Below are 21,490 nucleotides of genomic sequence, written 5' to 3'. Positions count from 1 at the left end.
ACAGCATGACTGTCATCCTTCCCGGTTCCCCCATAAAAATTTTTTTTTTTTTTTTTTTGCACAGTCCCTTTTTGCACACGATCCCTTTTTGCACACAATCCCTTTTAGTATGCACATGGCACCACAAGGCTATTACTGTCTGACTAATTTACCTTATGTAACTGCGATTGTAGTGTTAATGAAAATGCACACAGCACCCTGCTTGTTCACACTTTACTATTGGAAAGGAACTGTTGTTAATTTAAATGGCCTGCTAGAACTAATGTATATAAAGGAAGTGAAAATGGTTGCTCATACTTATGAAACATGTCTTTCTGAAGAAGTCTTGATAATAAATAAGACAAAAGCGCTAAAGTTCTACAAGAGTTGTTGGTGTGATTTACTATTTTTTTTAATGCTTTTATTGTCACGAAGTTCAGTTCTTAGTTAAAATTTCTTCTCTTCGTTCCATTTTTTTGAGTGCGGTTAATTTTATATATATATATATATATATATATATATATATATATATATATATATATATATATACATACATACATACATATAGAAGGTGTATTTATATGCTAGGTTTTCTATAATATTTGCTATGTTTTCCTGGTCACTGCAGTATTGTCCATGTTGGTGTCTCAGTTGGTCATTCCAGAGACTTCTTGGGTCCAAAGCTTAGCTGCCACTGAGTAGATTAGTAAACTTTCCTAGTCAGCCTTGGCTGTACTTACCTGAGTCTGTGTTATACTACTCAGTTCCTTATTTTCATTTTCCTGCACTTTGAATTGACCCACTGGCTTTAGCTGCAATGTTAGGAATGTGGAATAAATAAGATAATGCTTTACCATTGCCCAGTGGTCCATCACTTATCCCAACTTCATCCCATTTGAGGAAGAAGAAATGGGTAGCTTCACCTCACAGGGACTCTTTGTCAGTGAACGAAGAGGAGCAGGGTGCCAAGGACTAGAATCTTCTGTTTCATATAGTGTTAGATAATGATGGCTCCTCTGATTCTAGTTTCTTAGATGAGGTTGCTTCCTTTTGTGGAGATCTTACAGCTGATGAAGGATCATTTTGGTTGGAGGGGAAAAAGAACATTTCTATCCTACTGTTAGATTAAATAAGTATCTCAGCCGCAGGATGGCCACACCTTCAGCTGTTTCATTGAACACCTGCAATTATGGATGGGTATTATAAACATAGATTGGAGCAGTCTGTACTTATAACTGTCAGGCTGATATAAATAAATGTTTACAGGATGCAGTGAGCCAGATTCAGTATTTAATTGTCCAACTATTATCATCTTGCTCTTGGACAAAATGTGTAAGGTGACTCAGCTTAAAAGATGTGTAATTGTTTATCAAAGTCTTTTTGTGATTGCATAAATGTATCTTTCAGAGCAGTTATGGGACAGAACTGAGAATATTCTCCAGTTTACTCTCAGCCTTTTGTGGATGATGTTTAAGGTAGCATTTTAAATGCTCCTTTTAATAATGACTTACTATTTGGTAAGACTATAGAGTTAGTCTTTAAGAGACTGGAAGAGAAAATAGAAGCTGTGGATAAGGTTGAAAGGAATTTTTGTTCATCTGCTAGCAAAATAACCCCAGAATGTAAATCTCTAAAAACTTTTTTTTCTTTCAAATGCAATGTAGTAAAATCACGATAAGCCCACTAAGGTCTTTCAAAGCAAGAAACATTAGAATGCTAAACAGACTCAGAAGAAAAGGCCCAGTAGGAGGCCAGGAGTCAGGAATCATGTGGTAAGTTATGATACAAAGCTTTCACTCCCTCACCCATTCCCCCATCCCCACTTCTTGACCTGCAGCATGTATGAGGGAACTGTACTTAGGTGACCAGACTGGTGGCAACTAACATAAGACAGGTGGGTAGGGGAGGTGGACTCTATGGGTTTCACACCTGAAGTTACAGAAAAGGCATTCCTGGACAATATTTTGCATTATTCTTTGTAAAAGCCATGTGTCTTCCCCTAACTGTTTGTAACCATCTTTAAAAAAGCTATAGAACCAGTACGTCTGTCACAGCATTGAAAGCAATTTATCTCCAGATGTTCCTAACAACCAGCTGATGACAAATCCTAGACAAAGTTCATAAGTGTTAAGTACAGAATGCTGATGCTTTAGTTTCTTTTGCCTCTTCTGATGGACGTTTCCTTGCTGATAACAGTTTCCTTGCATGGTATTTCCCTCAATGTTTCTGATCACCATGACTACATGAGACATCGAATGTGAGATTTAGCCACTACTATCCAGTTTCTGCTTACCTTTGCATTCAGGGGAATCACATTTATACTTAGTTTGGTAGTTGTCAGATTCAGACATTATCTTTGCCAAAACTCCAAAATGCCCTTCAGCTGTTCTTGACATTTTTGACCATTTGGGAATCACTTTGAGAGAAGTGCATTTTGGCTGTCAAGAAGGTGATGGGTTTCTTGAGGCTGTAGTTTCTAGATGGCATGTAAATAAGACAGTGACATTAAGGATGTCATCTGCTCTACACAGAGTCTGTATTTAAAATGGAATTTCTATAACACAGGTACACCAAGTGACATGCAACTTCCTGTAATTAGCTCATTAGTATTTAAAGCTGTGTACCCCATATTCTGCAGGGTCTGTCCTAGATGCATCAGCCTTTGGTACTCAGAATATTCAATGCTTCATAGATTATTTAGTTCAGCTCTGGAAAATGGGAAACATACCAGTTGCTGTGTTTTAACAGCCAAAGGGATTTATATATTCCTTAGTACTTATGATACCCTTATCAGGCTCCATATCCTCATCAGTACTTATGATGCACAGTGTCAAATCTCATACCTCCTCAGTACTTACGATACCCAGTGTCAGGCTTCATATTCTCCCCTGTACTTATGATATCCAGTGCCAGGCTTCATGTCTTCCTCAGTACTTACGATACCCTGTGTCAGGCTACATATTCTCCTCAGTACTTATGATACCCAGTGTCAGGCTTCATATTCTACTCAGTACTTATGATATCCAGTGCCAGGCTTCATATCTTCTTCAGTACTTATGATATCCAGTGCCAGGCTTCATATCTTCTTCAGTACTTATGATATCCAGTGCCAGACTTCATATCTTCTTCAGTACTTATGACACCCAGTGTCAGACTTCATATCTTCTTCAATACTTAAGATACCTAGTGTCAGGCTTCATATTCTCCTCAGTACTTATGGTACACAATGTCAGGCTTCATGTCTTCCTCAGTACTTACGATACCCAGTGTCAGGCTTCATATTCTCCTCAGTACTTATGATACCCAGTGTCAGGCTTCATATTCTACTCAGTACTTATGATATCCAGTGCCAGGCTTCATATGTTCTTCAGTACTTATGATATCCAGTGCCAGGCTTCATATCTTCTTCAGTACTTATGGTACACAATGTCAGGCTTCATATGTTCTTCAGTACTTATGACACCCAATGTCAGGCTTCATATTCTCCTCAGTACTTATGAAACCCAGTGTCAAGCTACATATTCTCCTCAGTACTTATGATACCCAATGCCTTAGAGTTTTAGGAAGGACAGTGTACACTTACAGAGTTAATTTTCCTAACTTCTGATATACCTTACAGACTAGTCTTACACAGACATCACACATTTCCATTAACATGCAGTTTTCTACAGTTCTGCCTTGTCTGACTGTTTTGCCCCCAGTGGATTGACAGGAAGAAGTGAAGCAGTTTAGGAAAGAGGCAATCTACATCTACATCCTCCTAGACATGCTGTCTAGAATTTCAAGGATGAGGATCCCATGCTGGCTTCCTCTGAGCCTATAACTAAATTAGATTTGAAGTCTGCATCTTGTAAAATTTTGTTTTTGGTTGTGGTTACCTCAGACAGAAGAATTTTAGAGTTAGCAGGTAGTAATGTGCATTAGACCTACATGGCATTCCAACGAGGAAAATGTAGCACTTTAACAACATCCCTGATTAATGGCTTTGACAGTTCCTGAGGTGAATATGAATCATTTTGTTCAGTTGCCCATCTTTTTTTCATAACCAAGAATCCAGGTTAGAATTGTGTTTGTTCTATTTAAGTATTCAAGTTCATAGGATCAATTGTCTGCTTACTGACCTTCAAGCCTTCAAGAAACTTGATTGCCTTAAACCCACATTGATGTTTTCTACTTCCTATGTATGTATGTATGTATGTATATATTTATATATATATATGTATATATATATATATATATATATATATATATAGGTTCATAGGTTCATAGGTTTATACTATGCTATCTGCCCTAAGGCATTTATAAGCCTAGCCAAAATTTTTGTGGCTTACGCCACCCCTTATATGAAAAAATACTGTGCCCATTAGTTTGTTGTGCCTCTGTCCAGCAGTGACACAGAGATGATTCCCGGGGTAAACCTACGATCTCCCATCCACAGGTCTAGATTTCTCTTGAACAGAGTCAGCGAGGTGCTCTGCCTCACATGGACCGGGATTTTATTCCACAGCATAGGGAGTCTCTGAGTGATAAATCTATCCCTCCAGCACGTCCTATTTATATCCGTGCTAAGGTTTAAGTCGCTTGCTCTAGTGGTTTTGGTGGATTTGGATTTTTTGAGGTGGAGCATGTCCATTAATTCTGGGCTGGACATGGCCTTGTATGTCAGGCACATGTCACCTCTGAGCAGGCGGTATGCGACTGAATAGAGCTGGAGTTTCTTCAATCTGGCAGCATATGACAGATTTTGGAGTCCCTTTATCCTTTTGGTGAGGAACCTTTGGGGTCTCTCCAATTGCTGCAGATGTCGGGTGAGAAACATCCCGAATGGGGCATTGTACTCTATCATTGGTCTGATAAGTGAAGAGTACAGGGGAACAATGACCTCACTAGATCTGGATGTGAATCCCTTCATGATCAGGTGGGCAATGTAGAAGGTCTTTCTAACCACTTTAGCAATGTGAGTGTCAAAAGAAAGGCCACTGTCAACCTGGGTCCCCAGGTCCCTGACAACCTCTTCTGTGCTTAGTGGATTGCCACCTATATGGTAGCTTGGGGTTACCTTGTTTTTCCCGAAGGTATTACTATACATTTTTTGGCGTTTAACTTCAGGCCATGGCTCTGGCACCAGCCATCTGTTTCCGTGAGTCCCTTCTGAAGGATATCCGTGTCCGATTCACTTTCCACTATGGCCCAGTTTGCAGTCGTCTGCAAACTTTGTCAGCCAAAGTCCTCCCATGTTGGCCTGTACTTCCGAAGTAGATGCCAAACAATAGGGGGCCAAGGACCGAGCCCTGTGGGACACCACTTGTGACCGGCTTGGAGTCTGACATAGCGCCAGCAACTCTAACCCTGTGTGTTCTGTCCTTAAGCCAGCTTGCAACCCATCTTGTGACATATGGGTTTACATTTAAGCTGGTAAGTTTTTCTACAATACCTGAGTGGGGTATTGTGTCGAAAGCCTTTGCAAGGTCAAGGTAGGCTGTATGGACTGCCTTTCGCTCATCAATGGCCTTGGTGACTGTCTCAAGAAGTCGACCAAGTTCAAAAGGCATGATCTTCCCTTGACAAAGCCAAACTGGGTCGGGTCCAATGTCTGCAAGTCCCCTATATCTTTGTTTATGAGCTCCATTATGATCCTCTCCATAGCTTTGCAGACTAGACTTGTTAAGCTTATGGGCGGTTATTACCAGGTTCCATAGAGGGCGCTTCTTTGTGGAGTGGGACCACAGTTGCCGTATGCCACTCCTTGGGCACGTATCCTGTGGTAAGGCTGAGATTAAACAGCTGCCTTATGTGCGGGTTTAATTCCTCATTTAGCTCGTGTAGCACACAGCCGGGGACACCATCCGGTCCCATTGATGCTGTGTTTTTAGCTTTAGAGAGAGCAGCTTTCACCTGCGCATTTGAGATGTCCGGGAGGCTACACTCGGCTGGGATAGTTATCTCCCCTTTAGGGGAGGGGGGTGAAGTTTGCACTGAACCTGTCTGCCAGTATGTTGGCAATGTCTGTGGGTTCAGTGATTTTTGTATCATTTTGGACTAATTCTGAGCATATCTGGGAGTTTCCACCCAGGTTCCTAACATAGCTGAAAAAGGTCTTATGATTGTCCTTTGAATCCATGGCAATTTTTCTCTCAAAATTGGCCTTAGTTGATTTTATGAGTGCTCGTATTTTTCTACTAATAATGATCAGGGGTGACTTCCCTTTTATGGATTTTGTTCTATCATATAATAGCTTTCTCCTCTTATTGTAAAGTTTGTTAATGGCTGGGGTCCACCAGACTGGACGTTTGCCCTTTGAGGAAAGAGTCTTGGTTTTATTTGGGATTGCCTGATCCATGCAGTCCTGGAGGTGTTCATAGAAGGCATTTGTAAGGGCTTCCGCAGCTTGGGTTGTGGTTTCCACTGGCTCAGGGGACTTGAAGGATACCACACCAGTCTTGAGTAGTGTGAAGTTTGCTTTAGAGAAGTTCTTCACTATGGTCTTTTGTTTGGGGTGGGGGCGGGATGTGGATTTCCAGTGAGACTAGTTTATGATCAGATCTCACCAATGAGGGATAAACTTCCGGTGTGGAGCATTTTGTCCCCATGTTTGTGACAATGAGATCTAGTATATTTTCTCCTCTCGTGGGAACAGTGACTAGCTGTTCCATGGCATTTGAATTTATGAACTCCAGGAACCGTTGGGCTAGAAAGTTAGGGCTTGAGTAATGTTCCCAGTCTATATTCGGGTAGTTGAAATCACCCAATATGATGGTGTTTGGAGATACAGTTATACCCTCCAGTGTCTTCAGGAAGGCTGTGTGGGGTTCCTGAGTTTGAGAGGGTGGCCTGTAGCATGCTACAATTTGTAGAGTAGTTTTGCCTATGGTTAGTTGCACCTGGACGGTTCCGAAGCTTCGTGCGTTGCCACCAACCTGGAGGTGTGGGTATCCTTTATGAATATGGATACACCCCCTCCTTTTGTGGTGTGGTCCGGGTTTTGGGGCCGGAACGCATGATATGAGGTAAAACCTAATCGTGCGGGGTGCTCTCAGGAGCCTTGAACCAGGTTTCAGTTACAGCACAGACATCGATGTTCTCCATACTGAGAAGGGCCTCGAGTGCGTGCATTTTGAGAATTAGACTTCTGGCATTGAGCAGCATTACCCTCAGTTTCTTCCCATTTTTGTTTTCTAGGGTGGTAGGTTTAGAATTTGAGCCTTGCCTAAAAAAGGCACTATGGGGGTGGCAAGAGCCTTAGCCAATATCCGGAATCCCAGGGGTGACAGGTGCAAGCCGTCCCTTGCGAAGCAGCGTGGCTTGTCAAGCATGTCATCCCAGGCAGACAGACACTGGATCCCCTTCGAATGACACCAGACACCAAGCCAATTGTTAAAGCTGATCATCTTGTCTATATATTGTGGCATCATTCTTGGTGAAGGAAGGATACTGCTCAGGGTTAGGGTCATACCTGCCTGGGCTACATAATCAGAGAGCTCCTCTATGTCTCTTTTCATGTAGTCCAGGGAGGTACGTCTCAGGTCATTCACACCAGCATGGACAATGACTGTGTCATATTTGTACTTGCCGTGGAGTGACCCGAGTGCTTGCGTTATGTGGCGGATTCTAGCGCCCGATAGGCAGCTCACTGTGACCCTCTCCTTGCTCAGCCTGGTGAGTGGGACGTCAGTGTGTCTGACTATGGAGTCACCTATTACAAGTATGTTTGGTGTTGTATTTGGCCTTAAGTGCTGTGACTGCTTTGCACACTGCTTTTGTGGTTTATGTGATGCTTGTGGGGTGTCTTGAGGTAGCAGTTGTTTGGGTGTCTGCTTTGGAGGCCTCTGCTGCTTAGGTAAATTTTTACTCAGAGCCTCCGAGTATGTCTTTGTGTGTTTATGTGTTTGATTCAGTGGAGTGGTAGTATTTTGTGAGGCTGGTTTTGTGGTGTGTGTAGTTTCCTTCTCCTCCTGTCTGGTCTTGCCAGTCCTGAGTTGAGAGAGCTCAGCCTCCAGTTTGGCTAAATAGCTGCATCTCTCGCAAGTATTTGTGTTATGTGGGAGGAGGAGAGGGTTGTCTGTGTACATGAGGCAGTTATAACATTGCCTCAAGATTCCCAGATTCACCAGCTGGACCGGAAAGGAGATTGACAACTGACCTTTGGACATGCTAGAATAATATTGGGAAATCCTTAATTGAAAACAAGGGCCAGTGGGGAGTGAGGGTGTAGTGCTTTTAATTTTTAGTGCTGACTTATATATCCATGATATTTGTTAGTGATAAATCACCAAAAGGTGAAATATATAGACTGACAAAAGTAGGGAAGTAATGTATATGGGTATGGCAGGGCAGAAGACAAGAAAAAGGACCACCCCATACAGCTGGGCAATTGCCAATACCATAAATACTAGGTTAAGTATATAAAATACTTAGCTCGTAATTAGCAGTCAATTAAATACCATTACCTTCAACTAAAGATTCTGTATATTATCATATACTAAACAAGTATCATAAATAGGTCTGTTAATGTCAACAGAACCAAATGATGAAAAAAATATAAAGTAGTGAGAAGGACAGTATTCACATACCCAATATTATTTAGTTAAAGCTAAGACCATTAGCTAAACATATAATATTCAACTGGGTATTTATATCCAAACTTGGGTATAGTATATATGCTTATTAATTATATCAAAGTGGAATGTACCCAGTATGTTCTTGCAGCCAAATACGTCACAGCGGTAATTCCAAATAGCTGTATATACCAAGGAAAAGACTAAAGGTAGTTGGAACAAACGTGATCTAATATGACCAGAGCACCTCACTATATAAAAAATAGATCTGATATGTTATTTTGTTTGGTAGGTAACTGATCATTCAAAAATAAGTATCAGACCAAGAAATATATATATATATATATATATATATATATATAAATATATAAATATATATATATATATATTCAAACAAGATGAACAAAACAGCACACTGCTGGTCTTCAGTAAAATATTCTTTAATGAGCACTTTCTTCAGCCATTAAATCATTAAAAGATATTTTACTGGAGACCAGCAGTGTACCGTTTTGTTGAATTTATTAGTTTTATATATATATATATATATATATATATATATATATATATATATATATATAGGTCTACTTCATTTCACTGAAAGCTCATTTCACTGAAACTCATTTAGTTGAAAGTTATATATGGCCTTTTCCCTACTGTAGTGCGATCCTGGAGTTAGTATATAAAGTAAAGGGGTGTGTGGGGGCATAGCCCCCCCCACCTATTTTAAATGTTTAAAACCATAGATATGGATACTTACAATTCCAGTGAATAACTCTTTCCAGAAGACAACATATAACCAAACTATGTGGGGGGCTATGCCTCCACACCCTCCCATACTTTATATGCTAACTCCAGGATCAGACTACAGTTGGGAAATGGCCATATATAACTTTCAACAAAATGAGTTTCAGTCAAATGAGTTTTCAGTGAAATGAGCTTTCAGTGAATTGACACACGCACGCACACACACACACACACACACACACACACACACACACACACACACACACATATATACACACTTGCAGACTTATTTTGTTACGATTCAACCATGTGGTATGTATGGCAGATCACATGTGGATGCAGGATATTGACATGGTATGTTGAGAATACCAAACCTTTTAAAAAGTGTTATTCATTGTTTTTGTCCCATGCTTAACATTCCTGATTGGTCTGGTTGCTATTTCTATCAGGAAAGGAATACAAGCCTATAGACCCTAGCATCATCTGGGACAAGACTGTGGGTCACCAAACAGGCTGTGGCCTGCTTCTCTTTTTGGGATTGGTGCTAACATTTTGCTTCTGATGGGAGAAGAACCAAAGGAGTATTGCATCCCAACAGAATGAAGCTGTGGTGAGACCAGCATTAGTAGTAGCCAGGCAGTAGCAATTTGTGTGACTCCCCTCTTTTTATCATTCCTGACAAGCTAATTCTTTGTTTTCAGTAAGTACTGCTTGATCTGTTTCTAACTTCAGAATATCTGCCTGAATACTTCATTTTAAATTTTCTGGGCCTACATAGTAATTTCCCCTCAAGTGTTTGGCAGTGCTGTGTACAGACTCAGAAACTTGAGTGACATTTTTCTTGTAAAAGCACAATTGAAATTTCTCCAATACCTAGTTGGACACAGGACATCGAGTTTGCAGTGACGAGCACTGTCCCCATAGTTGTAAACTCTATATTCCTGACAGTGATTGATATTCTCACTCTGTCTAATCAATAAAAAAGGGTCTGTTGCCATGGATATGAACTTTCCTACTGTCTCCATTACTGGCTTGGTGGATATGGGCATCCTCAGGCAATGTAGAAATTGCCTCTTATTTACTGACAACCAATTAATTCTCAAACAAACTGATATGGTATGTGAGAGATGTGTTTACACAATGTCACTGGAGGCTAAGCTCTCACAGAAAAGTACTCCTAATGTCAGTAAAGTTGTCAGTAGTACACATGCTGCACCCATCATGCACAATTTAAAGCAGACATATCGACCCACATATACTGAGGCACTTCAATGTAACCTTCCTAAACCAGAAAGACATTCTAGACCAGGGGTCTGCAACCTGTGGCTCTGGAGCCACATGCGGCTCTTTCACCCCTCTGCAGTGGCTCCTTGTAGCTTTGAAAAATAATGGCCTGTCTGCTGCACAACACACACACACACACATACACACACACACACACACACACACACACACTGACAGAGATCGAGCGATGTATTTTAAATATTGCTCTTATAAACTTACAAATTTCCTAGAGTAACATGGTTTCTTTTACCTGCATTCCACACACACTGAGAGCGATAGAGCAATTCCTTGGTGGCATCAGCATCTTCTGAAAGGTTTCTTTACCTCTCCACCACACCTCTGAAACTCTTACCACAAGAAATCTGGACAGAGCCACAAATAAAGGGGGAACAAAGGAAGAAAAATATGGATAGATTTTAAATACTGCTCTTAGAAACTTGCTCAAATAAGACTGTTTCTGTTAACATGCATTTTGCACACACACGCACACACATGCACAGTTACCTGTCAACTGTACAGATTTTGCAGCACCTGGACTTAACCAGACAGTATCATTAAAACCTAATTTAAAGTATACACAGATGTACTTGCATTGAATATTCTTGTTCTTTAAGGATTTTAATTAATTGCCATAATTGACGTTTTTATTGGCTGTGTTACTTTTGTAATGTATTTAAAGAAGATGTTAACTATAAGTTTTTTTATATTTATAAAAGATTGTTTTGTTTTTATTAAACATTCATTTTTCATAACTGTACAGATTTCCACAGAATGTCATGATTTTGCCTCATATTGTTGGTCTGTTTCTAATAAAATTGTGTTTTTTTGGCAAATCGTTGGCAAATTATTTAGGTCAGAAAACATAGACATTTGAGTATGAGGCTTCATATCCATCAGAAAATTCATGCTAATGCAAAACTTGTTCTATCAACTTTCTAAGTTTGTAAGAGCAATATTTAAAAAGTGTCCCTATTTTTTTGTCTCCCATTATTTATGGCTTTGTGCAGATTTCTTGCTTTAAGAGGATGAAATGTGTGACACATACACACACACACGCGCGCGCGCACACACACACACACACACACACACACACACACACACACACACACACACACACACACTCTCTGAGAGCGATCTAGTGATTTCAATAAAAATCTCAAGAAAGGGTCAAAAATAGGGACAGATTTTAAATGTCTTATAAACTTAGTTCTTTTATATAGTATAATAACTATATATAAAACTTAATAGACTGTGTTATCTTCATTTTATGGGTCAAATATGTTTTGTGGCTCCAGATGAATTTTATTTGGTAGGAGAGGTGCCAAAATGGCTCTTTTGTTAGTGAAGGTTGCAGACCCCTGTTCTAGACAAAGTACACATAACAAATGCCTTCATCAACCCCAAATGAGCTCTTTCAAAACAACACTCTCATCAGCACATAGAGCTTCATTTCCTGTAGCCTCTACCTCTAATCCCATAAGGCAAGCCACACACAATCCAACATTCTAGTCATTGGAGACTCCATCATGACACACACTGATGTCCCTCTCACCAGATAGTAAGGAGAAAATCATGGTCAGCTGCTTATCAGAGGCTAGGATCCTCCACATTACACATGCACTCAAGTCACTAGACCACAATTACCAGTATGACTCAGTCATAGTCCATGTGGGAGTAAATGACCTAAGACATACCTCCCTAGACTATATGAAGAGAGACATCATGGAGCTCTTGGAATATGTGTCTCAGGCTGGTCTGAGCCTAGCACTGAGCAGCATTTTACCTTCTCCAAGGATGATGCCACAATACGAACAAAAGATGATTGACTTTAACAGTTGGCTTAGTTTCTGATGTCGTTCTAAGGGTGCGCAATATTTATCAGCATGGAAGGAGATGGTCAACAAATCACGCTACTTTGCCAGGGATGATCTGCACCTCTCCAATCTAGGCTTTCGAATATTAGCTAAAACATTGTCTTCCCCCATAGTGCCCTTTTTAGGCAATGCCAAACTGAAAGTACTTCTGAGATAGCAAATCAAAACCAAGAAAATGTAAAGGTATTACTGTTCAGTGCTAGGAGTGTAACCAGTAAACTCCACTCCCTAGATGCTCTCTTTACCCTAGAGAATGCTAATCTCTGTGCGGTCAGTGAGACATGGTTTAAAGCCACGGAGAGTACACCAACAGTGCAAGGTTGCAATGCCTTCCACACATTTAGGCCAGCTACTTCACAGGCAGGGACTAAAGGTGGAGATGTCTCTATTTACATAAAAAATAAATACACTTCAATTCAAGCCTGGTCAATACGGGCAATGCACTTGAGTTGCTTCTTGTTCAAATCACCATAGGCAAAATCCAGTACCACTTCTTTGCAAGCTATAGGTCCCCCTCTGTGACCGAGGAAACCAGTACCATTTATTTAAACTTATTAGAGACACTAACCATCCAACCCAATACCATATTTATGGGTGACTTTAATTACCACACTATTAACTGGGAATCCTATATGACACCAAACATACATGCACAGAGATTCCAGGATTTTGTAAACACAAACTCCCTGGACCAGATAGTCAGAACACCAACCAGGGGTGCAACCATACTGGATCTGGACCTCATTAATATGGGAGAGTGCTGCACACCACCTACTGTAATGCCTTCCCTGGTAAGGTTTAAGTATAAACCTGGAATATTCAGGAACTGTTCTAAGGCTAACCTCCTGCTGTTAAATGAGAACCTGGCAAAATTTCAAGCCCACGTAAACCCTAAGAATACTGCTGCCTTTGAAGAACTGTTCACAGAAACCCTGCACAAGCATGTTAATAGCTGCAAGGAGGCAGCTGTACCCAAGTGGAATCATAAAATCAGTAGGCTGTATAACAGGAGGAAGAAAATCATGGGAAAAATTAGGAGGTGCAGCACCCAGTAGGATAAAAGTACTCTCATCAAACTAAACAAACAACTCAAAGGACAAATAAAGTCTGCCAAAGCCAAATTTGAGGTAAGTTTGGCCTCCCAGGCCAAGGACAACCACAAAACATTCTTTAGCTACTCAAAGCAAACTTGGTAATCACAAATCCAACCATGGAAAACTTGAGCAGTCCAAACACTGGAACTTATGCTGTTCTTTTAGAAAAACTGACAAGTTTACTGCACCAAAACAGTACACTAATACACTGAAAGAAATTCTTTAGCTACGTCCGCAACCTCAAAGGCAATACACAATTGTGTACAGAGGTCATTGTAAATGGAGCCACCTATACTGAGACAAAAGATATAGGAAACCTCCTGTTTGATAAATTCAGCTTCAGCTTTACCCCTCTCCCCCCTCAACTTTCCCTCAGGAAATATCATTAAATATAACTTCCCCCTACTATCACTAGGGAACAGCTCCTTAATGCTCTCTCTAAGACCAAAAGCACTGCATCAGTGGGCCCAGACAATATCCTAGGATGTCTTCTAAATAGCATGAAACATGACCTATCAGGGCCTCTGTAATTACTATTTAACTGTAGCCTCCAAACAAGCTTCATGCCTCATGAATGGAGAAAGGCAACAGTCATCCCTCTGAACAAAGGTGCACCATCTACAGACCATGGAAACTACAGACCCCATAAGTCTCACTAGTCTTATATGTAAAGCCATGGAAAGAATTATCATGGAGATGATCAACAGAGGTATAGTAAACCTTCAGGCACTGGACCCAACCTAATCTGGTTTCTTCAAGGGCAGATCATGCCTGCTCAACCTGGGGGGACTTCTTTGCTTCTTTGAGAAGGTCACCAAAACAATGGATGAGGCCAAAGTAATTCATACTGCCTACCTTGACCTGGCCAAGGCATTTGACACAATATCCCACTTGGGTATTGTTGACAAAGTCAAGGGGTTACGTACAGACCCGTATGTCATCCAGTGGATAGCCAACTGGCTCACAGACAAGACCCAGGAAATTAGAATTGGTGAGTCTACCTCTACAAAGAGGTCAGTCACAAATGAAATCCCTCAGGGACCAGTCCTTGGACCACTCCTTTTTGGCATTTACTACTTAGAAGTCAAGGCCAAAGTCAGTGGTCTCTGACTGACTAAATTTGCAGATGATTGCAAATTAGGAGCTGTCATTGACTCTAGAACTGACACAAATGTTCTCCAGGAGGGGCTGACACAGACAGACAACTGGTGTCAGAGCCATGGACCAAATATAAATGCCAAGAAATGCATAATAGTGTCTTTTGGGAAGTCATCCATCCCTGGTAACTATCATATTGACCTTATGCCCCTTTGTGATGACCCAGTAGTCAGGGACTTAGGGACACAAATAAATAGTAATTTAGCCTTTGACCATCACATGTCTACAGTGGTGAGGAAATCATTCTATGTCATGCAACTTATAAACAAATGTATGGCATCTAAGTCCAAGGAAGTCATTGTTCCAATGTGTTCGGCATTCATCAGACCTATCATTGAGTACAGTGCCACCTTTGGTATGTACCTAACCAGGCATATCCAACAATTGGATTGTCCACAGAGGTTCCTCACTAAAAGAACAGAGGGTATAAGTAAAATCTCCTATGCAGACCACCTCAAGGCTCTATCCCTGTATTCTGTCTACTACAGGCTTTTGACGGGAGATCTATGCCTGGCATACAGGGCATTGTCAGACCCCACTCTGATGGACCTCCTGCATATCCACAAAAGAAACAGCACCAGAATTACCTGTTCCAAAGACTTAAACCTTGCTTGTGGTATAAATAGAACCTACTGGACAGATGGGTATGTATCCCAGAGACTACACCGTTTATGAAACAGTCCCCCATCCATGTGAAGCAGAGTTCCTCCTTAACCCAATTCAAGTGCAGCTTGGACAGTTGGATGGGAAACCAGAATTCAACCCTGGTTTAGCACCTATATCTCTAATGGACACAGATAAGCTGTAAAAGGTTCATATCCTAGGCTCATGCTTATACTTATCAAGGGTATCAGAACTTGTCAGAGATTTGAGATGCATGGCTTAGCCTAGTAAACAGCTATAAATCTATGAGATAGGAAAACATAGCAGTCCTATGGTGAAGAATATAAATTCCCAACTTCTAACTAATTCTTGTTGATTTTTGCTCTAAGAAATAACAAAAGACTAAGAATTTGTCTTGAGACCTGAGAGTTCACTCCACCAGGTCATTAGCAACCAAAGCAACCCTTTCAAAAATGACTTTCTGCCTTGGGCATTTGTGAAACTATGATTCTGTCCTTCTTTCACCCATTTATATAGAATTACAGGCTGGATAACCAGTCCAGACCAGAGCAGAGCTGGTTTTGCTTTAGCCATTTTACAAATTTTGACCGGTCACCCCGAAGCTGGGAACTAGAGGTATGTCTTGGTGGTGTCCCATAAATAATACAAGAGAGTATAAATCGAAGAGTTTTGTAATGAATCTGAAGCCACTGTCACTGGAAAAGTTCCCTACCCAGTGCACAGGGGCAATCATGTACATAGTTTGCTGTCTGCCTGGAAACTGGAAGTCTTGTTTCCTATTGGAATGCAATGAATTCATGTATAAATTATGACCAATGAATGTATGAATTAGATGGTTTTTAGTAGTTATTTTTTTGCCGTGTCCCTTTTTCTCACTACATTGCCAACCATCAGACGTGAGCCTATTAATTTGCAAGAGGTGAGGGAATCCCCTCAGATCTCCTAGGCAGACAGTCACCCAAAGGTGCTGTCATACAGACAGACATTGGGGTGTTTGTTGTTCTTCCCAACATCCCATCAATTAGAACGTCTTTAAATTAAGTCATAACCCCTCCCTTCTGGTTATGACGTGGGCACCTGCATCACCACAGGAATTAATTAAGCCCATCTATCAGTGTACTTTTGCTCCATGATGCACTCAACAAGAGCCACCATCACAATTGTAAGGCATTGCTGTTGTAATACAGACCTACTTTGAGGAACCTTGTGTATGCATCTTTAAATGTGTATTACTGTGTACCACATACTCCAGTTTTCTCTTTGATTATTTCCACTGACTGGCTGCAAAAAAAAAAAAAAGGAACATAGGCAGTTGGAAAGTCACATGCATTTTAAGCTAGCAGAAAAAAATATTCAAAGACAATCTCCCTGCTAAGCTTGACAGACTGATTTGAAATACTGGCCAGAAAGCTGGGCCAGAAGAACTGACTAATCAATGGATCATTTAGATTATGTGACAGTGGCTTCAGATTTGTACTACTACCATTGTGGCTTTCTTCTCAAACATACTATGGTATTCATTATAAGGAGAATAATATTGTTATAGTAGGTAACCTTATTTATACATTATAACTTTTATTATGGCTGTTTTCTGCTAAATGCTATAGTACAGTATCTGCCAGATTAATTTATCCATGCTGAAGTATTTTAAGTACTTAATTGCTTTGCCTGGCAAAATACAGCTTTGAATTATTGTGTATTAGTGTAGCTCTGTTACAATACTTTATATTTCTCCTAGGTCCATCGCACTTTGATGATCATCACTATAATACTGACATGCTCTGCATTTGTATTACCATTCCTTTACAGAGGAGGCTGGAGTACGGTAAGGTCATTTGATGTTCGTATTAGAAACTCAGTCATGCTTATACCTTTCCTTTACTACTGCATCCACAAAAAGTGCAAAGAACGAACTATGCAGTCATCATCTGAAAAGGGGAATATATACAAAACTTATTGGCCAGCACTCCACAGAATTTGGAGTTTGACACAAAATTTTATTAAATAGCCAAGAAATAAACTGCTGTTGATGTTAAATAATTGCTATATATACTTGAATTATTTGTAAGAATAATTCATGAAAAAGGCTGTTTAAACAAATTTAATTTTAGCTATACTTGACTGCATGAGCAATGAAGTATAACTTTGACTTGGACCAAGTATCAGACCAAATAAATAAATGAATCATATGTTGTTTGCAGCAACATAACTAGACCAAATTTCAGTGATTTAGAATAATGCATTTCAGTTTTTGAATCAGGTCATGCAAAGCAGTCAAAAAATGCAAAACTCCTAAACAAATTGTAAAAAAGCATATACTACAGTTGTTCAGCATTTAATGTTTCTGCCTCACAACACTTGTTTATTAGTTTATTTCTCAAATGTAATGCTATCTGTCTAGAGCCTGTATGTCCTTCCTTTGCATACACAGGTTTACAAAAGGGTCTCTGGTTTCCTGTCCACATCCCAAAGACATGCTAAAAAACAAACTGGCAATTTCTAATTTAGCCTTTAAGTGTGTGTGTGTGTGTGTGTGTGTGTGTGTGTGTGTGTGTGTGTGTGTGTGTGTGTGTGTGTGTGTGTGTATCATAGGATGAACTGGAGTCCCAATCAAGGACTGATTCTTTAGTTTATGCCCATTGCTTGCCAGGGGAGCCTGTGGCTCCATCACATATAATATCTATATCATATGTGTATATATATATATATATATATATATATATATATATATATATATATATATTACATTTGGGTTATCTGCTTGCAGTAGCCCTCAGTCGGCCTGATTATCAAAGTCTTGGGTCCTGCGTCGGTTGCTGTCTCATCTTCTGTGACTGTTGCTGTATTGGTATATTCGGGCCGTGCATACCACACATGCATAGCATAGTGTTTTGTTCATCTTCTGTGACGTAAGGTAATCAGGGGTATAAAGCATGTAGCCGATGCCATTACATCAGTCTTTCTTGCCATGCGGTGCTCGAAGTGGAAGCAGTTCATAAGTGCCGGTCAGCCGACTCCTGAAATTTTCATTTTCGAATTTCGGAACCAAAGTCTTCAACTAAAGCTAAGTACCCCATTGGGGAAACTTTTTCTTGCTCTAAACCGATGTCAGTAAAAGTCAATAGTTGTATTTCTTGTGGAAAGCAAATACCTCACAAAGATTTTCATTCGTACTGTATTTCTTGCCTAGGCCCTGACCACGACGTACCTCGCTGTCAGTTTTGTGCCTTATTTAAGCAACAAACTATTCATTGTTGGTATATTTACACTTCTAAATATTTTGGTACTCGGTTCAATTATCCAGATATGTCTTCAGTCAGCCATCCGACTACCAGCATTCTGAAAAAAACGCAAAGATAAAGACAGAGACAGGCCACCTAGGTCCAAAGCTGCCGACGACGCTTCTCCTAAGCCATTTGACAGTTCACCAGTACTCACTGAGGCACTTTCGCAGCCCCTGATACCCACTACTTCAGATTTGCAGGCCTCTATGGCCTCTACTGAGACCCATTCGGAGTCCGGAATGCCGCGAGATGCTTCAACTGTGGAACATGTGGATGTCTCTACCTTGGATGGGTCCAGAGCCGCTGTGCAGGCACCGGCTTCTGAGGGTGTATTCAGGCCTACTGACTTGCATAATAAACCAATGCCATCGTCTTCTTCAAGGCCTAAAACTCGAACTATGCCTAGAAAACCAACGCCCAGACCGCATGGTCAGGCCTCTATGCCTAAAAAACAAATGATAAGAATGGCTGAAGACCTTATTACTTTAATCAGGGAAAGCCAACCTTCCCCCTCTAAGAGACCTATTACTGAGTTTGCCTATGATACTTCTGACCAGGATTTTGAAATTTCTGTTTCCTCTGATGACCAGGATTTACCCTTATCTACCTATAAGGATTCTGATGCAGAGGACTTTATTCCCTCTGCTTCCCCCCCAGAGGATTTCACTTTTGGTGAAATCCTGCATACTCTTAGGGAGCACTTTTACTGGGAATGCCAGGATTACTCTGATTCTAAAAAGAGGCTTAGGGATTTCTTACTCCTGCCTCAACACAGGCCTTTAGCTATCCCTCCTGTACTAGACATTGTTGATGATGCCTTTACGGAATCTAGCTTGGTCCCTGACTCTTTACCTCCTGCTCCCAGAAAACCTGATAGATATTACAGGGTTCCTGACTCTCACAAGTTCCTTTTTAAAAATCCTACTGCGGATCCTGAGACCATTTCACAGGGACCCAAGGGCATTAAGGCTACTACTGCCAAAAATCCTACCCCCCCTGATAGAGACTCCAGGGCGCTGGATAGATGGGGTAAGAAAGTATACACTTCTGCAACTTTGGCCATTAGGGCCTTAAACTGCCAGTTTCATATGTTAAAGTATCAGCAGCATATTATTGGATTGCTTAAACAGAAAATGATGTTGATTCCTGACTGTGCTGAGAATAAGGATTTACAGGATTCAATGTATTCTGCTGAACAGGTTGGGAAGCATACTTTGCAATGTGGTTTTGATTCACTAGAAGCATCTTACAGGGCTGCTGCATGCTTGGCTTAAGGAGCAATCTTTGCCAGATCATGTTAAAGCTAAATTGCTGGATGCTTCCTTAAATCAGGACCGCCTGTTTGGCAACAAAGCAGAAGAAGGTCTTAAAAAGATGGAGGAAAAAGCTAAATGTATGCAAACTGTTAAAGATTTCCTACAAGTACAGCCTCCAAGATTTAGTAGGCATTGGCCCTCTAAGAATTTGTCTTTTCCTGCCTCTTCCAGGCCTTCTCAGTCCAAACCCAGAACCAGCAGAACACCCAGGCTTCAGTCCCAGGGAACGCACAGGAATAAGCAGTGGGGGACTCCCACTTCCAAATCAGGGAGTAGTAAGACTCCCCCCTATGGTAAACTATCTCAATGACTTAACTTTAAAACTTCCAAGTACTTGCTCCTTTAGGGGGAAAGATTGCTCTGCAGGCAAAAAACTGGGAACTCATTACCCAGGAAAATGGGTTTTAAATATAGTTTCCCAAGGATACAGATTTCACTTCCACACATTACCAACCCCAAACGGTTGGCCAAATCTACCCCCAAATCAGTGGGCAGAGGCTCAAAAGCAAGTACTCTCTCTCTTAAGCATAAAGGCTATTCCAACTGTACCAGATGAGGAAAAGGGACAAGGTTTCTACTCAGGACTTTTCCTGGTACCCAGAAAAGACAACTTATGATGTCCTATCCTGGACCTTTCTATCTTAAACACCTTTTTGGTGATTCCAAAATTCAAGATGCTAACTCTTCACCAATTACTTCCTATGCTAGGCAAAGATGCCTGGTTGGCAACACTGGATTTAAAGGAAGCTTACTTGCACATCCCAATCAGGGAATCTTGCAGAAGATACCTACGCTTCAAAGCAGGCTACATGCACTATCAGTTCTCTGCACTGCCCTTTGTCTTATCTACTGCACCCAGCGTATTCAAAAAGTGCCTAGCTCCAGTCATTGCATTTTGCAGCCAAAGAAATATTCAAATATACCCATACCTGGACGATTGCCTAATTCAGGCAGAAAGCCAGGACATACTTTTGAATCATCTGGCATTTGTACAAAAGGTGCTAACTTGTCTGGGGTACACCATAAACAAAAAGAAATCACATCTTGTACCCTGCCAACAAATTACATTCCTGGAAGCAAGCTTGAACACAACTTCCCAGATGACATTCTTCGTGCCAGAGAAACAAATTCATTTGACAACTTACTTCAAACTAATGGCACAAAAACCCTGCTATCTGCTAGGTAAATACTGCAGGCCTTGGGTTCATGGCTTGCTGTATTCTACTAATTCCATATGCAAGACTGCATATGAGGAAACTACAATGGTATCTAAAAAGCCTATGGTGTCAGCATTGTCAGGATCTAGAAGCAATGATTCATATCATACCTTGCCTACGGTTAGAGTTCCTTTAGTGGGCAGAGGCTTGCCACCAAAACAAGGGACTACCATTCACTCTACCCCCTGCAGCCCAAACCCTAACAACAGATGCATCAGACTATGCATGGGGGGGATCACCTGGCAGGGAAGTGCATTCAGGGCAAATGGAACCCAAGTTAAATGCACCTGCATATCAATCAAAAAGAAATGTTAGCTGTACAGAATGCTCTGACAGCCTTCAAGGACCACATTCTTCCAGG

At 40.8% G+C, this 21,490-nt stretch overlaps 1 protein-coding gene across 2 annotated transcripts in view; it reads left to right on the top strand.

Annotated features, from left to right (window-relative positions):
- Positions 1-21,490, top strand: part of LOC122813347 (putative ferric-chelate reductase 1) — an 817,655-nt gene that overhangs the window by 516,053 nt on the left and 280,112 nt on the right. For both annotated transcript variants that reach the window (XM_044085613.1, XM_044085612.1), the window contains exon 11: positions 17,051-17,137. In XM_044085613.1, coding sequence (XP_043941548.1) covers positions 17,051-17,137 — 87 coding nt within the window. The remainder of the gene's footprint in view (positions 1-17,050; positions 17,138-21,490) is intronic.

Source organism: Protopterus annectens, chromosome 10.part0, assembly GCF_019279795.1.
Source record: "Protopterus annectens isolate FY-2018-M chromosome 10.part0, PAN1.0, whole genome shotgun sequence".
NCBI classification, from domain to species: domain Eukaryota; kingdom Metazoa; phylum Chordata; order Ceratodontiformes; family Protopteridae; genus Protopterus; species Protopterus annectens.
This window is presented reverse-complemented; position numbering and strand designations above follow the sequence as displayed.